The 21,426-nt window shown below is 40.5% G+C and overlaps 1 protein-coding gene and 1 non-coding gene across 3 annotated transcripts; one reads left to right on the top strand and one right to left on the bottom strand.

Annotated features, from left to right (window-relative positions):
* Nucleotides 1-834: 834 nt before the first annotated feature.
* tut4 (terminal uridylyl transferase 4) lies at nucleotides 835-17,492 on the top strand. Of its 2 annotated transcripts, XM_018690320.2 has the most exons (31): nucleotides 835-971; nucleotides 1,053-1,236; nucleotides 3,018-3,580; nucleotides 3,670-3,821; nucleotides 4,491-4,607; nucleotides 4,707-4,884; nucleotides 5,129-5,217; nucleotides 5,321-5,372; nucleotides 5,666-5,735; nucleotides 6,173-6,299; nucleotides 6,574-6,693; nucleotides 8,504-8,698; nucleotides 8,842-9,016; nucleotides 9,109-9,644; nucleotides 10,133-10,283; nucleotides 10,865-10,951; nucleotides 11,274-11,377; nucleotides 11,485-11,542; nucleotides 11,651-11,754; nucleotides 11,873-11,962; nucleotides 13,062-13,175; nucleotides 13,288-13,365; nucleotides 13,511-13,688; nucleotides 13,787-13,834; nucleotides 14,192-14,274; nucleotides 14,380-14,495; nucleotides 15,059-15,213; nucleotides 15,303-15,400; nucleotides 15,544-16,111; nucleotides 16,690-16,860; nucleotides 16,958-17,492. In XM_018690320.2, the coding sequence occupies exons 3-31, from the start codon at nucleotides 3,097-3,099 to the stop codon at nucleotides 17,044-17,046; spliced, it is 4,587 nt and encodes a 1,528-aa protein (XP_018545836.1). In that variant the 5' UTR covers nucleotides 835-971; nucleotides 1,053-1,236; nucleotides 3,018-3,096; the 3' UTR covers nucleotides 17,047-17,492. The 2 variants fall into 2 exon arrangements, with proteins under 2 accessions (XP_018545836.1, XP_018545837.1); XM_018690321.2 differs by having other exon boundaries at nucleotides 835-1,236.
* On the bottom strand, nucleotides 17,283-19,800 carry LOC108892643 (uncharacterized). Its single transcript, XR_007814892.1, has 2 exons — nucleotides 19,638-19,800; nucleotides 17,283-19,382 (listed from the first exon to the last, which is right to left on the bottom strand). It is a non-coding gene; the product is annotated as an uncharacterized LOC108892643 (transcript).
* Between the last annotated feature and the right edge of the window lie 1,626 nt (nucleotides 19,801-21,426).

Below are 21,426 nucleotides of genomic sequence, written 5' to 3'. Positions count from 1 at the left end.
AGAAATACAGAACAAAACCCAAACTCTCTGCATATTGATGACAGGAGCGTTCACTTGTAAGAGAAGTTTTCATAAACTGGGTTTCATGTGAATGGGAATTTAGGCTACATCACATTCCTAACCAGAGTAATTACACAGAGTTAAGATGGGGTATTTTGGTTACAACTTGTGTTTGGAAATATTAGTTTTGGTTTGAGTGAATGGCCTACATACTGTATGCCAAAATAGAAATTGCCCAGAGAAGTGCTCCACAGGATGTCAATTATTTTTGCTGCTTGCACTGGGAAGTAATATCCAGATTATATATATATAAAAAAACATTGTGTCAAGCTGCAGTATGTAAAGGGGACGTTACAACAACAACAATTAGCTGTGTTTATTTTATGTACAAAGCAAAAGGTCAGACATTAAAAGTTGAATTGGCACACACTGGAAGAGCCTTTCAATACTATCATTTTAGGATGGTCTTTAAATACGTTTTTGAAAATATAATTATCAGTTTCATGGGTATTAGGAGAAACAGCCTTAAGAGCAGCCTTAGGACATGGCAATGTGTTGGTAAATGTAATTTTTCAGAAAAATAGTTCTTGCTTGTGGAAATTAAGGAGAGAGAGAGTAGTTATTGGATCCTAAAAATGTTCCCAGTCCATTTTAATTTAAAATATAGACTGAAAAAATTGTAATTGTATTGTAATTAGGTTTTTAGATAAACCAAAAGAAAGAGAGAGGGAGTATATTTGCTTGGGATCACTGTATCTCCACAACAGAGATTCCGAGCGGCACCTGAACGCAGCACGTTGCACGCCCCTCTTCATCATCACTGGCACTCCCACAATGCAGCGGGGTAATGTATTAACATGGCGTCAATGGTTGCTGTTTTGACCAGGGCCGTGGGATCTGAAAAACATTATTTAGAACAGAACCATGGAGACAGCTAAACAATAATCCGAAATCAGCGTTAGAGCTCGAAAGTAAGTTAATACGCGCTCTTGTGTGTTGTAATGGTCGAAGTCGTTTTTTCCTGCTTTTAATGACTTGCTGCTGTGTGGCAGCTGGGTGCCAGTATTATTTATTTCCCGTTAGCTAGCTCAGCCGGACGACCGGGCACAGCGGCTAACGACAGTTAGCTCGCGGAGGACGGCTAACTGCAAAGTCGGCTGAGCAGAGAGCGGAGAGTCCCCTGGAAGTCAGCGCACACCCTTCCTATAAAACAGGAAACACCTTTTGGTTTTAATGGTGAGCATTTCTCTGAGTCGATAATTTCTGTGTGCTTTCGTTTCTGTTTTGGAAGTTGAGCTAACGTTAAGTCCCAGTGTTGTGTCGGAGTCTGCCCTCCACCCCCCCACCCTCACCTGAACCGCACATTATTTGCTCTTACCCCAGTCAATCATGCCTGCGACGCCATAGCACAATAATAAACCCTAAATTAACCCCTAACTCCAACCATGGGAGGAACCAATTTCAACAGACACAACATCACTGCTCAGTCTCTGGTCATATGAGATGTGTGTTTGTGTTGAGCAGTGGTGGAAAGTAACTGAGTACATCTACTCCTGTACAGCGTTGAGTATTTCCATTTTTTGCTACTTTCTTCTTCTACTCCGAAACATTTTGGAGGGAAATGTTGTACTTTTTTACTCCTCTGCGTTTATCTGGCAGATACAGTTACGAATTACTTTCCAGATTAAATCTTAACATATATTAATATGACACCCAGTGATTTTGGCTTGTGATCCGGTCAGATATCTATGAGCCACAAGAGTGGTGTCCCCTTTAAACTCTGTGTTAAATAACGGTTACAAAGCCCCAAACTGATCAGTTTTTTCATCAGAAAAGAGTAAAAATAAGTAAAATACTAAGAATTTAATATAAACTTGTGTAGCAGAACATTATATTTTTCCCTTTTCTCTCTTATTAATAATCTCAGATGCACATGAGCTGTAGATTGGGAATCGTTGCACTAATCAAGCTAACTGTACATAAAGAAGTTAAAATTAGCTCCAGTCCTGCTACAGCAGTAAATTGCTGCATACAAATGGGCACATCAATATTAACTATCTAATAATATCATATGTAATAATAAGGCATCACCAACAGGGGGCATCTTTCTGTGCACTGAGTACTTTTAATACTTTAAGTACATTTTAGTGGGAGTACATCTGTACTTTTCCTTTAGTAGAATTTTGAATGCAGGACTTAAACTTGCAATTGAGTGTTTTCATATTGCTTCACTGATATTTTTACCTAAGTAAAGGATCTGAGTGCTTCTGAACTGGAGTTTAGGGAGTCAGTTAACGCTAACATCGTATTTACTACTTCATTAGAGTAATAGAAATCCCTCTTTTCTTTACAGTTGAATAAAATGTGGGAAATTTGTGATTCGCACTGTGTTTGGACTGTAACTATTATTTTTGATCTAGCAGTTACTCAGTCTATGAAAAACCTGTACATAGGTTTCTCTTTTAAAGTGTATACATCAGTTGCAGTGCAAACAGACTGCTGCTGCTGCCAGGGTTTTGACTGGCACAAAAAAAAAGTCTTGTATCACACCAGGTCTTAAAACCCTGTGCTGGCCTCTAGTTAATTTTAAGATAAATGTATTTACAGACTTTCTCTCCACTATGTATGAAGTTGAATTCATATGAAATATATGAAATTTAACCCACAGACTCTGTGCTGTTTACTGTAGTGGAAACTAAATAAAAGTGACATTACCTTCTGTAGCTGTGGACCAAACTCTCTTTCTGTGAGTCAGAGCTCATCGATATCAATCAAGACTTTTTACTATTTGTTTAAAATCTCTTCTTACAGCTTAATTTCTGTTGGGATTTTGTGTTTTTTTTTTTTAAAGAAATAACTATTTTTATGTTGGCTCTAGTGAGTTGCATACACAGTAAGTTTATAAGTGTATTTGGTTAGTTACAGTAATTTCCATCAGTAAAACAAGACACAACAGTCTGTGCATTTTGTAGCAAAGTCTTGTTTATTTGTTTTTTGTTTGTTTTTTTTTAACCTAGATTTTAGGTGGGCTGCCTCCCTGGTGATCCTCAGCGTGGTGTTGACTCCACCAGGGACAACAGCAGCAGGACAGGAGGGATGGATGAGTCCATAAGTCCAGTAAAATCAGTCAAACAGTCTCAGCCCAGAGGAGCCAAAGCTTTGTCCAGTGAGAAGTCAAATAAAGAGGCTCCTGCACAGAGAGAGGCTAACAAATCTGCGCCCCGCAGCAAAGAAAACCTCACTACTGCAAAGGATGACCATAATATAAGCAGCCAGGGGAGCCGTGGGCAAGGCAAGACTTCCACAGACACCTCCCAGGAGAAGAGGAGAGGACGGCCCTCCAGGCTGACAAGACTGAGTGGAAGAACAAGTTCTGGGGAGCGAGGCAAAGGCAAAGGGGCAGGCTCACAACAGCAGCTGGTGGCGCTGGCTCCTGATTCCAGGGCATCTCTTTCTGTGGACAGCAGCCCCTCAGCAAACAGAGAGACCAAGTCTCCTGCAGTACCCGGTACACCTGAGAAAGGCCTCGCAGAGCACGCCAAAAGCTCCATTGTAACTCCTACAAAGGAAAAGTCTCATGGTGTGTTTACAAGATATTTTACCTGAGATGATCATGTCTTTATCAGCAAACGTATCTCTGGTACACTGCCTTGTCTTTGTTGTTTGTAGGGGTGAAAGCTGCAGCATTGATGCATCAGTCTGTTGAAGAGGGCACAGAGGTGAGGCCCACTGTGGAGGACGGACCACTGACAGAGCAACAGCTGGGCCTCCGACAGGCAGAGGAGCGCCTCTTCAGAGACTACATCCACCGACTGGTGAAAGTAAGGAAACAGCCCAGTTATGTCTGATATATAAGAGATATATGGGAGGAGTTGGTTGTTTGCATTTGAGTGTCTGTTTTAAGGTTGAACGGTTGCCTCTTTTGAATAATTAAAGCAAGAGAATTTAACTTGTAGCACTGAGGCAATAAGTTCTTACATTGATCAGTAAGTAGAAAGAAAAGGAATCAGGAACAGTTTATACTTGTACTCAAGTAATTTTTCAGTCAAACATGCCAAACATTTATTCACTCTTTTAGTTATGAACCATTGCTGAGGCAACTATTTTGACTGTCGATTAACCTCTGCAATACCTATAAAATGTAAAACTTAAAGACCCCCCCACTTTTACTTCACTTGGATGTTTGAACCTCTAAAGAATGATGTGCATGTGCAGGGTTTTACACAAGAACATCACCTTAAATCTGATTAACAAGCATGATTCTGTGACATCACAACTCGTGGTCGTGTAGCTCTTGTACAGATGTTCTGTTATTAAATGGTGACACACTGCAGAAGTTTGGGTTGTTTTGACAAATAAGAACAGTAATTGAAACCCTGTTCCTTCCCTTTCACTTCGTCTCATTTCTTTATATTTACATTTCTTTCTTTAAAAACTGTGAGAGAACATGCATAAACTGATTTCTTTTGCCTCTCTTTTTGTTTTCACAGCAGTCCCCCGAGTACCCAAACTATCAATACTTATGCAAGCTCTGTTCTGTGCACATTGAGAACATTCAAGGAGCACACAAACACATCAAGGAGAAGAGACACAAGAAGAATATAATGGTATTACCCATCCCAGGAATTTATTAATGCTCTTCTGACAAGGCATAAAATAAGCGTTTACAACTTGATATTTTATATATTGTGCTTCTGGTGTATCAGGAAAAACAGGAGGAGAATGAGCTGCGTGCTTTGCCGCCACCATCCACTGCCCAGCTGAGGGCCGTGGACATGGCCGTGCTAGAAACAGCCAGGCAGCAGGGAATCTCAGAGGAGGACTTTGAAGAACGGAAGGCTGTGGTCGTCAGGATGGAGGAGATTATAAAGAGGCACCTCTCAGGTTGTTTTCTGTGATGTCCTTCAGTCTGGTCTATATTTCTCTCAGCGATTAGAGTCGAAAAGAAAATATCTTTTGAATTGAAAAATTTGAATTTCAAGTCTTACTGAATTGTGCTTATCCTCAGTGTCTGGTATTCTTCTGTTTTTATAAAGAGCATGTTCTCAGTAGTTTGTAATCTTTCTTAGTGTGAGAAATACTACATGTACTGTACATATTTTCCATTATCTTTTCTTTGCTTTTCCAGCCTGTTCTCTCCGTCTCTATGGTTCATGTCTTACCCGATTTGCCTTCAAGACAAGTGATATCAACATCGATGTCACCTATCCTTCCTCTGTAAGTCTGCTCCTGCTGTTTCACAAAATACTGATGTGTTATTGTATTATGTGACATTTGTTCCTGTAGTTGGTTTCTCACTTTCCTACTTTTGTCTGTTCAGATGACACAACCTGAAGTCCTGATTCAAGTGCTGGAAATTCTCAAGAACAGCTGTAAGTTTTGCTTAGTGAAATAAAAAATTTCCATGAGTTGAGACATTTTTGTTTTTAAGTTGCATGAACATATTTTTCCTTATTGGTTCATATGTCTGATGGCATTTGCAAAATAGGCTTAGCAGAGCATTTTCAAAACACATTGCATGGAATGAATTTGGATAAATTGTCCTTAAGGGCCTCAACCAAATGGTTTGCTTAGTTGATGCTACTTTGTGTGGCTCCACCTTTATGTAAAGATCCTGCAGTGAATTTGTTTTAATTCTCTGGGTTTGTCTGTCTCTTTTCTTTAGCTGAATTTTCTGAGGTTGAGTCAGATTTTCATGCCAAAGTTCCTGCTGTGTTCTGTCGGGATGTTAGCAGGTGAGTGTTGGTTTAAATGCATCAACGCAGGAGGATTTGCCTATTTTTATTTCTGTGTATGTATATTTTTGTTAGTTTAGACTCATTGATGTTTAAATAGTTTGTCATAAATGTGTAGACAGAGAGTCTACTTTCACGATCATTTAGATTATGCCATCAGAGTCAGCTGTGTTAGATGATCTCATTTAAGATAAGATGACACTTTATTGATTCCCTGCAGTTCTAACATTAATTTACAGCAATTTAAACAACAATTTATGTGCCACAAAATATACAGAAGAGGCACTACATTACATGTAAGCCTCTAAGCTTAGCTTTCTTTTTCATATATTAGTTGATTGTTTTAACCCTATTTGCTTGGTGTTCTTAGGGCTCTGTGTAGTGTAATTTTATCCAACATTTAGTTGCGATCTTTCTTCACCTCTGTTTCTGCGCAGCGGCCTGATGTGCAAAGTCAGTGCGGGTAATGATGTCGCTTGTCTCACCACCAATCACCTGGCAGCCCTGGCTAAACTGGAGCCCAGATTGGTTCCACTGGTGCTGGCTTTCCGCTACTGGGCAAGGGTAAGGCTGTGACACCTCAGCTGAAAGAAGGAACAATAAAGAACTTCGAATGAGTTTTTGGATTTTTACAGCTGACAGACCAAAAGTAAATGCTTTGTAATGATGATGCTTGCATATTTGCATATTTTTTAAAATCTTCATTTTGTGCAGGTTACTCTGTGCATGCTGTATCTTCTATATATCCTAATGCCCAAAACAGAGAATCAAATATTTTGTTCTATTAGACTAATGAGTGATAAGAGCTTTTTTGTTGTGTTCATGTTTATCTTTGCAGCTGTGTCACATTGACTGCCAGGCTGAAGGTGGCATCCCCTCGTACTCCTTCGCCCTCATGGTTATCTTCTTCCTGCAGCAGAGGAAAGAGCCCATCCTTCCTGTCTACTTGGGCCGCTGGGTATGTGACGTGTTAGGTTCTTCAGGTCTTAGTCTTTTGCACTGTCCATAGGAAAGTGTCGCTCTGTATACACTCAGCAGATAACATATCTTAAACAAAATTAGTTTTCAGCCCTTTTATAATTTTTTATGCCTCTCCTAAAACATTTTCTTAGGTACAGTAGCTGACAGCAGCTAGATGATAAAAAATGGATGCTAACCAGAGGCACTTTGCCCCTAAGGCGGCACAGGGCTCCCCCTCGTCAAACAAGAACACAGGCCTTTTCTAAACTGACTTATTTCATAATAATGACAGTTGTTACCATTAAAGTGAAAGTCAGGAGGCTGAAAGTTCCGCATGCCTGCAGACAAATACACACCTGAGCCCTGGCATGAACATTCTACTGGAGAGAATAAGGTTCACAAAAGCTGCTCATGTCTCTCCAACAACTAAAGATTTGCTCATTTATCTTATCTTGTTTCCTGTGAAAAACACTTCCACACGGCTCAGCACAAGATGTTGATGTAAAAGTGTGATTGTCTGACTAAGAGCAGGCATATTAACTCAGCAACTCAAAAATAAAATCATCTTTCCGCTGCTCATCTCATTAAACTTTTTTAGCACTATGTGCCACACATTTGCATAGTAATGAGAGAAACTGATTTGATGCTGCTACAAATCATTAATTTCTTTAAGATGTAAAATTCAAGATATGGAATGACCCATTTAACTAAGATTGTATTTATTATTTCTGGCTTCAGTGTTGGAAGGTGTTTTCAAAAAAAGTAGAGGTTGTATTTTACTTCACAGCATTTACCACCAGGAAGAACTCTTCTGTAATATTTACATAAGTGTGGGTGGGGACATTTTCTTATCTCTAGTTTTCCTCCTTATGGTTAACAGTCTTTTTTTCAGACCCTCAGGCTGTTTGTGCCACAAGGTGCTCACAGAGATGATGATGAATGTGATATGCAGAAAGAGCACATATTGAAAAATCATACAGTTAAAATGAACACACATGAAGTTTGCCCTTTACTGTCTAAAAGCATCGCCCGGAGCCCAGAATGTATCAGTGAGTCAAGTGTCATCACAGCGTGTTGTTCTGGTTAAACCAGATGTGGAGTGCTGCGTTTAATGATGCACACCCAGTCCTGGCAGCGTCACACTTCACTGCATCTGCAGTTGTTGTTCATCGTTAAGTTGTATGCTAATTCAGGGTGTGATGCCCACATTTCCAGGAAATCTTTTTAACAGACAGACATCACCTCTCCCATTTTAAAGCTTTCCCTATGTTTGGAGGACACAAACAGTGTGCCACCCTCCCCTATAGTCAGGAAATATTACGTGACTATATAGCTACCTTATAAACTCAGTTCACAGTTTATTAGGCACAAAAAGTCCTCCAATAAATCCTCCCTTCAGAAAAGTTATAATGTTCATTTTTTATGGAAACTGTTTGATAGAGGTGTTGATTCAAATGTAAGATATTTTTTGAGGCTGTAGTTCATGGTGCTCTTGAACTGTATTGCATCAGAGTGGTGTTTCCTGTTTTTTAATCCTACTCTCTGATATATTAATGGGTTGAACCACATAATAGAAACAATATAAATCAACAGCATCACAAACTACATTGGACATTGAATCAAGACCTCTCTAAAACTGTTTCAACATAAACTGATTATCATCACTAACTTGTTACATAACTATTAGTGATCTGAAAGAAAAATGATTATTTTTGCCCATTATACTTAGCTATGAAATCATTTCACATGTCAAGTTGCAGCCTAAAAAATACTTTTTTGTTAAGTTTGACTTCCTTTTCCTCTTTCAGATTGAAGGCTTTGATGTGAAACGTGTGGATGAGTACCACCTAACTGGAATTGCGTTGGATATGTTTGTCCGATGGGAGCACAGACCTCCAAGCTCCACAGAGGGACGAGGGGAGAACCGAAATGAGGCCAGAGGAGAAAGCAAACCCAAACCCGAGCAGAATAAATCTGAAGATACTCATTATTCAGAGGGCTTGGTGAGTCACTACAGCACACATTCATATCAGTCCAGGGGCAGTTTAGATTCAGATTTCATGTCTTACTTTTATGAAGGGCAGTGTTGATTATTCTCGTTTTGTCAGCCTGCTTTTAACAGTGCCTCTGTTACTTTCCCTCAAAGACCCGTCTAACTTTGGACCAGGGTAAAGATGTGACACTGGGCCAGTTGTGGTTGGAGCTATTACGTTTCTACACACTGGAGTTTGCTCTTGAAGAATATATCATCAGCATCCGCTTAAAGGTGCTCCTCTCCAGGGAAGTGAAGAACTGGCCTCGTCGCAGGCTCGCTATAGAAGGTAAGAGACCTCTCTGCTGGAAATCTCATCTTACTGAATGGATAGATACCAGAAATTCACTCTGCGTGTCTCTTTCCTCTCTGTATTTTCAGATCCTTTTGCCTTGAAGAGGAATGTTGCACGAAGCTTGAACAGCCAAATGGTGTTTGAGTACATCCAGGAGCGCTTCCGTACAGCTTACAAATACTTTGCGTGTCCCCAGAGAAAGGGCACTGGGGGCCGCCAGATGAACAAGAGGGCAGGGAAGCAAGGTGCAAACCTGGAAGGCGTTGAGAAGAAGGAGGCTGCATTTGTGAACAAGGAAGAAGACGACGGGAAAGGGGACAAAAGTCAGAGCACTCAGAGGGGACACCAGGGGTTGAAGGAGGACGACGAGCCCGACAGTGATGATGAAGATGGTTCGGATCCGTCCAGAAAGAAAGATGAGAAGACTTTAGATGCCAGCCTCATGGACATGGTTCTCAATGAGGGAAACAAACCTTCCTTCTCCCCCAATGGCCTGCTGGACAGTGACAAGGAGGGGGAGGAGGAGGATGAGGAGGAAAATGGTGTTTCAGAGAAGGACGGGCCTGTTCCATCAGAGGATCTGCACTATGTGTTTGATAAGATGATTTTCACTGGTGGAAAGGTAATTCAGAGACTGTAGCAGAGTCAATCAGAACTACTAAAATCTCCATATAATACTGTTTTATATAGTTTTAAACTGTTTGTGATTGGAGCTGAAGTTGAAAAATGAAATCATAGATTTCAAGCTTTTCCACTTTTATAGCTGCAGTGTAGAAGAAGCATCATCTCACCTGTCTGCACTGATGTGTTCATGTCACTTAGATGAGACATTTCAATTTAGGGAGAGTCTTTATTTGGTTTATTGACGCATGATGACAGGGTACAATTTCAGAATGGTAAATTATCACGATACATGGCCTCAGTTTTAAGAAAACAATTTGTATTTTCAGGCTATGCAGCATGGGATATTGCCCCACAGATATGTCACTAATTTTCTATAAATAGCGTTGAAGTTAAAATGTTTTATTTATTTATTATTTACTTTGTGTTGGTAAAGGCTGTCATGTCTAATTGGTCATTCAATATATGGACATTTTTTCTTCCTTCCAGCCTCCAACTGTTGTTTGCAGCATCTGCAAACGTGACGGTCACCTGAAGGACGAGTGTCCTGAAGACTTTAAGAAGATTGAGCTGAAGCCTCTGCCTCCTATGAACGACCGCTTCAGAGATATCCTTGATGGGCTCTGTAAATTGTGCTACTGTACGTAGTCAACAGTGCAGTTGTGACTTTTCTCTCACTTAAGTCTTTCCAGGAGTATAATTGCACTAATTTTTTTTTTTTGTTTGAAGTTTGGTTCTCTTTTGGAATATTTGTGTGCTTTGAATTAATTAAAAAGAAAAAAAAACAGTATTATATTTACTCCCAACTATAATATGACAAATAGCATTTAGTAGGTTGATTCTCACTGACCACAATATCAGTGAATCAGTGTAATTAATATTATGTGACTGCAGGGTTGCAGCTAGTTGTAATTATTATATTTATTACTGATTAATCTGTCTATTACTTCCTAGATTTTTGATGACATAGTCACCATCAGTGTCTTGATTTGTTTGACCAACAGTCCAAATCCCCAAAATATTCAGTTCACTATAGTTGAGACCAAGAATGACAAACAGAAGCAGAAAACTGTTTCTGAACATAGAATCAAATGTTTGCCATTTTTGCTTGAAAAAAGTACTTATACAAGTAATCTATCTTTAATAGTAACCTGATAACTTTTATTTCAATTGATTATTTGATTAATCATTGCAGCCGAATTTCTTTTTTGCCTTTTGTAGATGAATTGTCACCTACACCTGCTGAGCAGCAGAAGAGGGAGCAGATCCTCGCCAGCCTGGAGAGGTTTATAAGGAAGGAGTACAATGGTGAGCACGAGGCATACAGTACTACTGACAACATAGTGACCACAGTCTTTATGTGTGTTCCTCCAATGAAGAGAGAAACAGACACTTACATAATATATTATAGTGGCACACCTTTCTGTTTCTCCCTTTTTGATGGTAATTTGCTGTTGTTGCTGATAACTGTATGATATCTTCTCTGGAAGGCATTTATTGTGAAACATCTGCAGGGGGTTGCAATTTGATTTCATTAACAGAAGCTTAACACTATGACAGTATAGTTAAATAGAATAAATCACAATAAATGAACAGAAAATAGAATTTCTTCCTCTGTCTGTACCCACAGATAAAGCTCAGCTCTGCTTGTTTGGTTCCTCCAAAAATGGTTTTGGTTTCCGCGACAGTGACCTTGACATTTGCATGACTCTGGAGGGTCATGAGACTGCAGAGGTAGAGAGACTAAACTCACAGACATGCTGCCATTTCATACAACTCATGTTTCCTCAGTGGGATTAGAGATGCAACCCTTTTATTCTTTCACTGATCTGTCTGAACAGAAGCTGAACTGTAAGGAGATCATTGAGGGCCTTGCAAAAGTACTGAAGAAGCATACAGGTGAATTAACATTTTACTAATCATCACTTTATAACACTGTGATGTTTGTATGTGTTATGGACTGAATCTGACTTGTTATGATCTCCTATTTTTCCCCCAACATCACAGGTTTGAGGAACATCTTGCCTATTACAACAGCTAAAGTGCCTATTGTGAAGTTTGAGCACAGACAGAGCGGTCTGGAGGGAGATATTAGCCTTTATAACACCCTGGTGAGTGAACAAGGCTCTCATACCAGAATGTGCTATCACTGTTACATCAAAGTGCTTAGACATGCTTTTATTAGTGGAAAGTGCTGCATGAATTAATGTGGATGGATCATGTCTGTAGGCTCAGCACAACACCAGAATGCTGGCGACGTATGCAGCCTTGGATCCACGTGTGCAGTTCCTGGGATACACCATGAAGGTCTTTGCAAAGGTTTGTGAAAGCTGACCAAGTGATACAGTAACTCTTAATTGTTTTAGACAGTTCAGTTTGCGGTTTTACAATTTTTCCTTCAAGGGTTAGTTAAAAAGTTAAAATTGGCGATCCCCTTCTTCCCCATGTGTCTGCCTTTGTGGGGTAAGCTCATAGGTTATGCTTTTTGACACAGGCTTGTTTTGTTGGTTGCTACAGGCAGAATTTGTCAGGTGTCTATATTTAGTAACACATGTTCATATGTAAGGAATAATTTGTCGGGTAAGAAGCATTTTAATTTAATGGCATGCAAATCTCCACTTAAAGCCCCATTTGAGTGGGATTAACATCACAAGGGGAGGGGGGGAGTAAAATATTCACTGAGCTCCTCTGTAATTTAACTCATCATTCCAGACAGCAATGGGAAATTACAGGATATTGTCTGTAATAGACATTTAGCAGGACAAAGACAAAAGCCTCCCTGAGGGCTGTGGGAGAGCAGAACTGGGGGGCAAAGACCCTGTGTGAAGGTGGTTATGAGTCAAAAATTGTCCTCATTTTTAGTCATTACCTCAGTGTGACTTCCTGGGGATAATTATCCCTGACCAAAAAAAATCCATAAATCTGCTTCCAAATCACAAAACAAAAAGCTTTAGATCTTGCAGAGGAATCATCACAATCAAGTCGTCCGTACATCCCTTGGTACATTACAAACCAGAACTGCTAATGGCTAATTCAGTGCACTTTTATTAGTGCCACAAAATGTAAACAAGTTCAGGCAAAAAACCTAATTGTAGCTGACTTTACAAAGGCTTATACGTTCCCAAATACGCCTGTATGTTGTTGTTAATGTCTCAAAAAAAGGGGTAAAATTCCTCTATTTTCACACAAAAGTTGAATTTCACACAGAGCTGACAGGGAAAGAAAAAATCAATAAAAGGACAAGCAGCTCTTCCTATGGAGAAAACGTAGAGATCCACTTTACAGGTACAAGGGCATCACTGTAGATGGGAAATAAATCACGAGATAAAAAACGTTAACCAAAGCAGTTGCGGCAGTGGTTATTACTGGTTGAGGTTGAAAACCCCTGACCCTAACTAACCTGCCTCTGTGCTCACAGCGCTGCGACATTGGGGATGCATCCAGAGGAAGCCTCTCATCTTATGCTTACATCCTGATGGTGCTTTACTTCCTGCAACAGAGGCAGCCGCCAGTCATTCCTGTCCTGCAGGAGGTACCAGTCACTGATTCACCACCACACCCTTTAAATTCAGAAGAAATAAGCTCTGCTCTAAAGTGTTTAGCTTTAAATAAAGCAAAGTGAATAGCTCTGTAATTTTTTGTAGATCTTTGATGGAAAGACTGTTCCTCAGCGGATGGTCGATGGCTGGAATGCTTTCTTTTTTGATGACCTTGAGGATCTGGTGAGTTTAATGAACATAACTTTACAAAAACTCAAATTTACTCATTTAATTGACATTATCTGAATGTTTTTGCTCTTGTCACATATCTTTTCCCCTCTCTCTTAATTTAAGTTTGTATGACGTATGTTTCCTTCTGTCCACACAGCGGCGCCGTCTGTCTGAGCTGCAGCCGAACACAGAGTCGGTTGGAGAGCTGTGGTTGGGCCTATTGCGCTTTTACACCGAAGAGTTTGACTTTAAAGAGCACGTCATCAGCATCCGTCAAAGGAAACGCCTCACCACCTTTGAGAAACAGTGGACCAGCAAATGCATCGCTATTGAAGGTGCTCACATGGATCTGCTGATTGCTCTGTCTTCACCTGCGTCCTAACGTTACTGTCAGTCTCTTCTTTTCTACTCATTCGTCTGTTTTTCCCCACAGATCCTTTTGATTTGAATCATAATCTTGGTGCTGGAGTTTCTCGCAAAAGTAAGTGCTTTAGTCTAACATTGTTACTCACAACCAGAATACTGCAGAGGGTAATTCTATTTAATCATTTAAAGAGTTTTATAACTCCTTTTTATAAGGTAACATAACCCTCATCCGCCTCCAGTTTCTGTTGTTGAGCTGAAAATATTGTCTAAACCAGAAATATCAGTAACCATATGTGCTGTATAATATAAACAGATTCTATTCACATCAATTGATTGTTCCTGAGGCTGTTTGAATTTTATATCTGAAAGAATTGAAAATTCATTGAAACCATGTCACAGTTTCAGATTTATTTTATTTCTTTTCTAACTGAAAATGCGTCTTTCCTTACACTATCTCTGTTTCCTCCTCCAGTGACAAACTTCATCATGAAGGCTTTTATAAATGGCAGGAAGTTGTTTGGAACTCCTTTTTACCCCGTCCCTGGAACTGAAGTGGTACGTCACTCATGACTGATTAAATGAGAGGAATTTAATTCTACCTTGTCCTGAGGAAACTTATTTGTCTAAAGTATCTGCTCTCTCTGTTGTGCTCTGCTGCAGGACTACTTCTTTGACTCAAAGGTGCTGACAGACGGCGAGTTGGCGCCCAACGACAGGTGCTGCAGGATCTGTGGGAAGATTGGACATTACATGAAGGACTGTCCAAAGAGACGCAGGTTGTCCACTCTTCATTCTTGGAAATATTTCTCTCACCACAGTAGAATTTAAGAAATATTAAAATAAAGCACAGAGAGGTAATAAATATGGTGCAAATTTGTGTAAAATAAATAACTAACTTAAATGTGTTTGTATTTAAACCATGCCATTGTAGCTTTCAAGTTAGGTATCGTTCAGAAAGTGTGAGGTGAAAAAGAGTTGATTTATTTAATTATAACAGTTTAACTAGAAAATATGAAATGTGTTATTTTTATTAAGTTTGTAAAATCTTCCACAGGAACATCACTCTCAAATACACACATTTAACAGAAAGGCTGTTAAATAAAACTAACACTCGCTGAGTTTAGGCTGTGGCTTTCCAAAGCCACGAATGCCTAACTGTTTTATTGGCTATAAATCACAGATGGCATTGATTGTCTGTAGAGGATTTTTACTGACATCATTTCAGTTTCTTTGTTCCAGTAATTTTTAAAGTCTTATTTGATTCGTGTGTTTGGTTGTATTGAATGTGTTATATTTATTCATCCCTTCTTGTTGTGTCCTGAACCTTTTTCTTTGCCAGGATGAAGAAGAAGGAAAACGACAAAGACGAGGACATAAAGGAGGAGGAGCGGGAGCCCAAGGACAGACGTTGTTTTCAGTGTGGGGACATGGGTCACGTACGAAGGGACTGTCCTGAGTACCGCCACCTCAAACAGAGGGCCGCCGGAGCACCAGGTACAGATACTAACTCCACACAATATTCTTAATGTTTACAGCAGCAGATGAAACAAAACTGCTTTATTTGACTTGTTGTTCTTCCCCAGCTCCTCACATGGTACGAACTATGGTGAGCTCCCAGTCCATCCCGAATCCTCAAGCAGTTGCAGACTGTCCTGGAAGGACCAGGCAGCCTTCTGAATGTGTGAGTACAGTAGACATTACACTGGAGGTGGTTCACCCAAGTTAAAATCATGTCTGGATATGAGACCAGGTGAAAATGGAGTCTTACTTATTGAAAGTGTGACTTGTGTGACTTTTAATACCCTCTTTTTTTTGTCTTCATAGTCGGACAGTCGACAGACTCCGCCCTACTCACCACAACCCACTGCTGTCCCTCAGAGCTCCTCCCAGTCCTCCAGCTCCCCTCAGCCCTCCCACAGTAAGACCAGTTCTGCTGGTCCCCCGAAGCAGCCTGCTCACCCCCAGGTCCCCCTGCCTCTCTTCAGCTTCCCTACGTCCCTTCCAGGCCAGTACCACCCAGGGACGCTCACCACGATGGGGCTTCTTCCCTCCCACCAGCACCAGTCACACCAGTCCCAGGGGCAGCCTCATCACCCAGTCCACATCCCTTCCACCTCCTGGCCCATCCACGGACCAGTCCTCACTACGTCCTCTCCCACCGCCCCCTCCCCACCCGGCCTGAAATTCGCCCTGCGTTCTGCATCGGGGAACGGGAGTCCCACAGGCTCAGGGGGCAACCCCGGCCCCATGAACCTGAACGACCCCAGCATCATCTTCGCCCAGCCGGCGGGGAGACAGCTGGGCATCGGTGGGCCAGGACGGGAAGGACACTGGCACAACCACTTAGCACAACCTGGGTCACTGATGGGGAACGGCACTGTAGTCAAGTCAGGTATTCACCGGGTGAACTTTGGTGGCACCATCTGTGTGTGATTCTGTCTTTAAAGAGTAACAATAATTCTACTTCTGAGTCAATTTTATGTGCAGTCATTTTATGATACCATCAAATAATTCTGGTCCCAGTCTGCTGTTTAATATGTCCATCCTAAAATATTTTGTGGGTTTAGCTCCCCATCAGTTTTATTTGACATGGGGGGGTTTATCCCACCTTTCCCAAGCAAGTGAGAACATTTTGCCCAAGTCAGACTTTGGACTCTGTTAATTTACAGTGTCTCTGCTGCTACAAGATAATTAAATACTTTTTTTCCTGCCACTCAGACAGTAGTGCAGAGTTAGTTTTAGGATATGAGAAGGAGGAATGTTTGAGCTGAATTCAGATGTGAAATTCCTCCTTGATTATTTAGAGAGTAAAGGGTTAAATGAGGTAAGATGCAGTTGTTTAGGATGTGGATAATGGTCCATTACATCTCTGGTGAAGGAACACTGTTTGGTTTACACAAACTGGAATTTTATTTGTTTTATTATTTGTTGTTGAGAGTTACTGAGCGTGGTGTGATCTTGTCTCAACAGAGTCCGGCCATCCGGCCCAGTTCGTAGGAGTGAGCCAAGGCTCTCGGTTATGGGAGCACAATAAAACACCCCAGTACACCCTGTCTCCATCCTGGCCCTACCGGATGCCCCAGAACTTCATCCAGCAGGGCAACGGAGGCTACCAGCCCGGCAAACCCTTCATAGCCCAAGGTCAGACATGATGGTGTTTTTTCCTTCTGAGAAAAATAGATACAAGTTCTAGTACTTGTCACTAATTCTCTATTTATACTGACTTGTCTCTCATCAGGTTCTGTGGTGCATCCGAATCCAAACTTCCCCCTGGTCCCCCATGTCCGACATCAAGTCAATCTGAATTTCATCCAACAGAAGAAGTGAACTTGTATCTCCTTTTAATTAGATTTATGGTCAGTAACATAACAAAGCAGAATTATGTACTCTTTGCATCATTTGATCGCAGGAATTTTTAAAATGAATTTTATCATTTTTGTACAGTTTTTATGTTTTATTTTTTGTCTCATTACATTGATTTGTGATACAAATGTCAAATATTTTAATACCCCCATTTTTGAGGGGGTCCAAAAAAGTGTTTTTATTTTATGTGTAAAGTAAGGAGGAAAAATGTAAACCTTTATTTTTATTAGCTGTATTCATACTTTGCTTGCCACAAGATGAAGGCTTTGAATAGACGTTTGTTTTAAAAACAACCTAACATGTCACCCTAAGTATGTAGTGCCAAAAGCAGGGATAGCGAGAAAAAAGGGAAAAAATCTTAATTATAAAAAAAAGCTACCAAAAAAATAAAGAAAAAAGCAAACAAACAAGTTTGTCATGTGGGTTAATCTGTTTGTATGCAGTAGTGACTTTAAAGTGCATCAACTTGTTATAATATACAGCAGTCCTAGCCTATTTAATCAGATACAGAAACACCATTTTATGTTGCCCAGTCAGAATGACATTGTCCTCACGTCAGTGTCTTCTTGGGAGTTTTTTTTTTTTTTTCTGCTTCAAAACAATCTGCTGCAAATAACATGTCTGTCCTTCCATGTTGATACAGGAGCCGCTGTAGTGGTATGTATGTATAAGCTGGACCTTGCTGCCACAGTACTTCAAAAAATCATCATAAAATAGACAGTTCTTATGCTATGTATTACTGCTTTTCTAATTGGCAGAAATTGCCAACAGTAAGTACAACACCAGACCATATGTCACATTCACTCCTTGGATTGGCACTGTCTCCTCACTCTGTCTCTGTGCTATGGTTGTCAGTTATTGCATGCCAGATGACGTGGTGCTCTGCAGCCTGGTGTGTGTGTTGTAGTTAACATTACTAACTAACTAACGACTGCTGCTGTTCCTTTTCAAATGTTCAGAGGCGGCTGGCATTCAGGTGGTCAGCACAGGGAAAAAAGAATAGCAGGTTGTGTACCAGGTGAATGTAGTGTAACAGTCCTGTATATGATGATATAGGTAAACAAATCTTCTCACTATACACAACTATTTCTCTCACAACAATATGAATTATAGTCCCGTGAGGTGTTGCAGAGCTCTGTTTGGCTCTGGTTTCTCAGCGTGCTCAGATTCGTGATGAGGCAGTCGTAAATAAGCATCGTCCCTCTTCAGCTACGCTGAAGCTGCAGAGAGGTGAAACAAGGAGAACGAGCTGCATCTTCACATCACAGTTTCAGGATCGGTTTATCCTGCACCTGAAAACTGTGCCGTTACCTCTCTGTCACTGTGCACTTCCTCAGGGAATGCAGAGGTTTTAATGAACTGAAGGAGGTCTCTGTAATAAATCTGTAACAACATAGGTCAGCACAAAATGAAGAACTCTGAATTTAATGCCATAACAAATGTTTTTGACACGACACATCCCAACGACACATCATGACACATCACAACGATTTAAAACCTGTCAAACACACTGGTCAATCTGATAAATGTTTCCATTTTTAGAACTCCAAAGCCTAAAAATAAGATTTCTTGTGCATGTGGAGTCTATTGTTGCTTCCTTACCTGGACTGGATCATTTTTATCAGAAAAAATCTGGAGAAGCAGAGAAAATGTTGGTAATTTCAGTGGGACATAATTTTTCAGAAACAGGTGAGTGATCTCAGGTCGATTTACTGTCCCGCTGAAGGAGGGATCAAGAGCTGCCACTTCGTCCTCTGTTGATCTCAGGGAGGAGAGCTGCCAATCAGACAGCTCCTCTCTGACAGCCGAGGAGAGCTCGGCCTTATCTCTGTCCTCAGACACACCTCTCTGGGAAAAGACCAGGAAAACGTGAGTTTATCTTCAGTCACAGCAGCAGTGGTTCAGTGCTACATCTGAGATGTGGATCATTGATCTGGATGATGTAACGCAGATGAACCAGTGAAATGTGAGGGCATTTGTGTGATTTTGCTTTGTATTCATTTGGAAATAACCACTTTGTTTTTATACCTTAAAAGCTAAATTTTGGATCAGAAACTTAAACTGAGATTAATCTGCACATTATTCTTCCAGGTTATACGCACTACCTCATTCATGGCAATTTTATGTGAATACTGTATCACTGAAATCTGTCTTTTTAAGCTTATACTCCACAGAAGAACCTGTTCTGTTTCCAGTACTTCAGCTGCTCTGTGTTCAGTGTCATGCGGTTGAGTCTTCAGGTGGATGTAGGACCTGGAGCGATCACCAGAGGGCGCAGTCACACACAACCTGTCAGGAACCTGAGGAAAAAGATGGTCACCATCAGGTGAGTAAAGCCTCAGAGCACATGTATGCAGTGGTGGGAGAAATGCACAGTACTTAAATATCTGTATCAACATGTACTCATCATTTAGAATAGTCTGTTTCAGAATAATGTACAGAATATTATATTACTGGATTATAATTATAATATTACTTTCCACCACCATAAAAAACATTTAGTTTTGTAAGTTTCCATATAAATAAGTTGTTATTACTTCCTCTGAATATTTTACCTGGTTGATCAAAGCCCAAAGTCCAGAGTCCACTCTGTATCTGTGAGACCTGGACTCCATCACGTCTTGTTTTTCTGGAGTTTTCTCAAAATCATCACCTGCATTTTCAACAGGAGGATTTTCTGCTTCTCTCTCTGACATGTCCTGAATATCTCTGTTCAGGAAAAACACATCGTACCTCTGCTGCATGTTTGACACAAGAGCTGCATCCTTTGAAAAACACAAATTAAACTTTAATGGAAGCCACTTTAAATCAGTCAGCTGCATTTGTACAGCCCATAATCACAGTTAAAGCATCAAAGGGCTTAATAATAATAATGTGATAACAAAGGGAAAACTCCCATACACAGTTAACCTATGTATCTGTCATACAAGGAATTGATTCAAAATAAAGGAAGATAAAAAATAAAAGCAATAATTAGTGATGCCACTGAACAAATCCTTAGAGGTCAATACACACTGAGATCATGAGATTATGAGCAGTCAGTAATCAAACAGAGTCTCCTGAATCCAAACGCCTGCATGTCACAATCATACAAATAAATAATAAAATACAAGGAGCCAAAAGTAAAGTAAAATAAAAATCAATAACCTACTTACGATAACTAATCTTTGATCTGTAGCTCATGATATCTTCATTATACTCACTGTGGCTCTTCAATGAACTGCTTGACTTGTTTGCTGCCTACGATCTTGACAACAAGTCTGGGGACCAGCTTTGTTCCAGACGTGTTTTTCTGAGCCATGAGGCAGCCGCTGTGATCGGGATTCCCTAGAGACAGACAGACAGATTCCCTAGAGACAGACAGACAGAGCAGGAGATGCATCAGTCACACAGCTGACTGAGGGCTACACAGCTCAGACCTTTGTATCAGGAACATTACAATTTTAAAAATAGGTTCCCTTCAGTTTGATCACGACCTTCTGCCTGTATACAGGCATATATAAATATACATTACTTACAATAATGTACTATTATTCCATTTCCATTTTCCAGTTCTTTCTCATTTCCCTTTTACTTTTCTGTGACCAAGTGGATCCTGTTTCTTGCACTGCGTCTGAGGTGTCGGGCTTCCTGTTTGATCTTTCTGCACCATGGTTACCTCTGTGTTCCCGCCCCTGAGCTGCAACGCCCGACACACCACAGTGCTCTGCAGAGGACTGGGCCTCACTTCAGCACACAAACACTGGTGATTTATGAGTGTGTTTCATTAGAGTGTGCTGGCATTATGTTTGTGTGGAGGTGTGTGAAAAGGCAGATAAAGGTAAAGGTTAAATAAAAGGATATTCATTTTATGACCAGTTACTGTAGGTATTCCTTTCCATCTCTGTTGTGAGCACAGGATTGTGTCTGATGTGTGTGTACCAGGCTGCAGCGTGAACCATTATCTAAAGCACTAACAGAAAAAGTAGCCATTTATTAGTAAGAGTCCTGCATTAAAATGGATTCATTAAGTTGAATTCGTTATAAAACATAGGCCTCGTTGTGAAGATTGGTCCTCTTCAGTGCTAAATTATGACCTTAATGCATCAGTAATGAACCTCATGCTCAGGTAGGTTTTCCACGAGTCCCCTCTGGATCTGGTCCAACATATTGGGCTGTTTAAAACTTTAAACCTGTACATGAAGCTGCTTTGCTCCATTTTTAGCCACCAGAGGGCAGAAGAACTCCACAACGAGGTCACGGACACAAGGCCTGGACATATTATCACCTCATAAAGTTGATATGTGTGTGTTGATATGTAGTAACTGATTCACACACCCAGCAATTACAGGGCAACATTATCAT

Source organism: Lates calcarifer, linkage group LG17 (assembly GCF_001640805.2).
Source record: "Lates calcarifer isolate ASB-BC8 linkage group LG17, TLL_Latcal_v3, whole genome shotgun sequence".
NCBI lineage: Eukaryota > Metazoa > Chordata > Actinopteri > Centropomidae > Lates > Lates calcarifer.
The sequence above is the reverse complement of the archived record's forward strand: the minus strand, read 5'-3'. Positions and strand labels throughout refer to the sequence as shown.

Bases quoted from the DNA above. Each gene is read 5' to 3' on its own strand.
- tut4 (XM_018690320.2), top strand. From the start codon at position 3,097: ATGGATGAGTCCATAAGTCCAGTAAAATCAGTCAAACAGTCTCAGCCC. The intron at 5,373-5,665 runs GTAAGTTTTGCT...TCTTTTCTTTAG, and splicing joins GGAAATTCTCAAGAACAGCT to CTGAATTTTCTGAGGTTGAG. The intron at 13,835-14,191 runs GTAAGTGCTTTA...TTCCTCCTCCAG, and splicing joins TGCTGGAGTTTCTCGCAAAA to TGACAAACTTCATCATGAAG.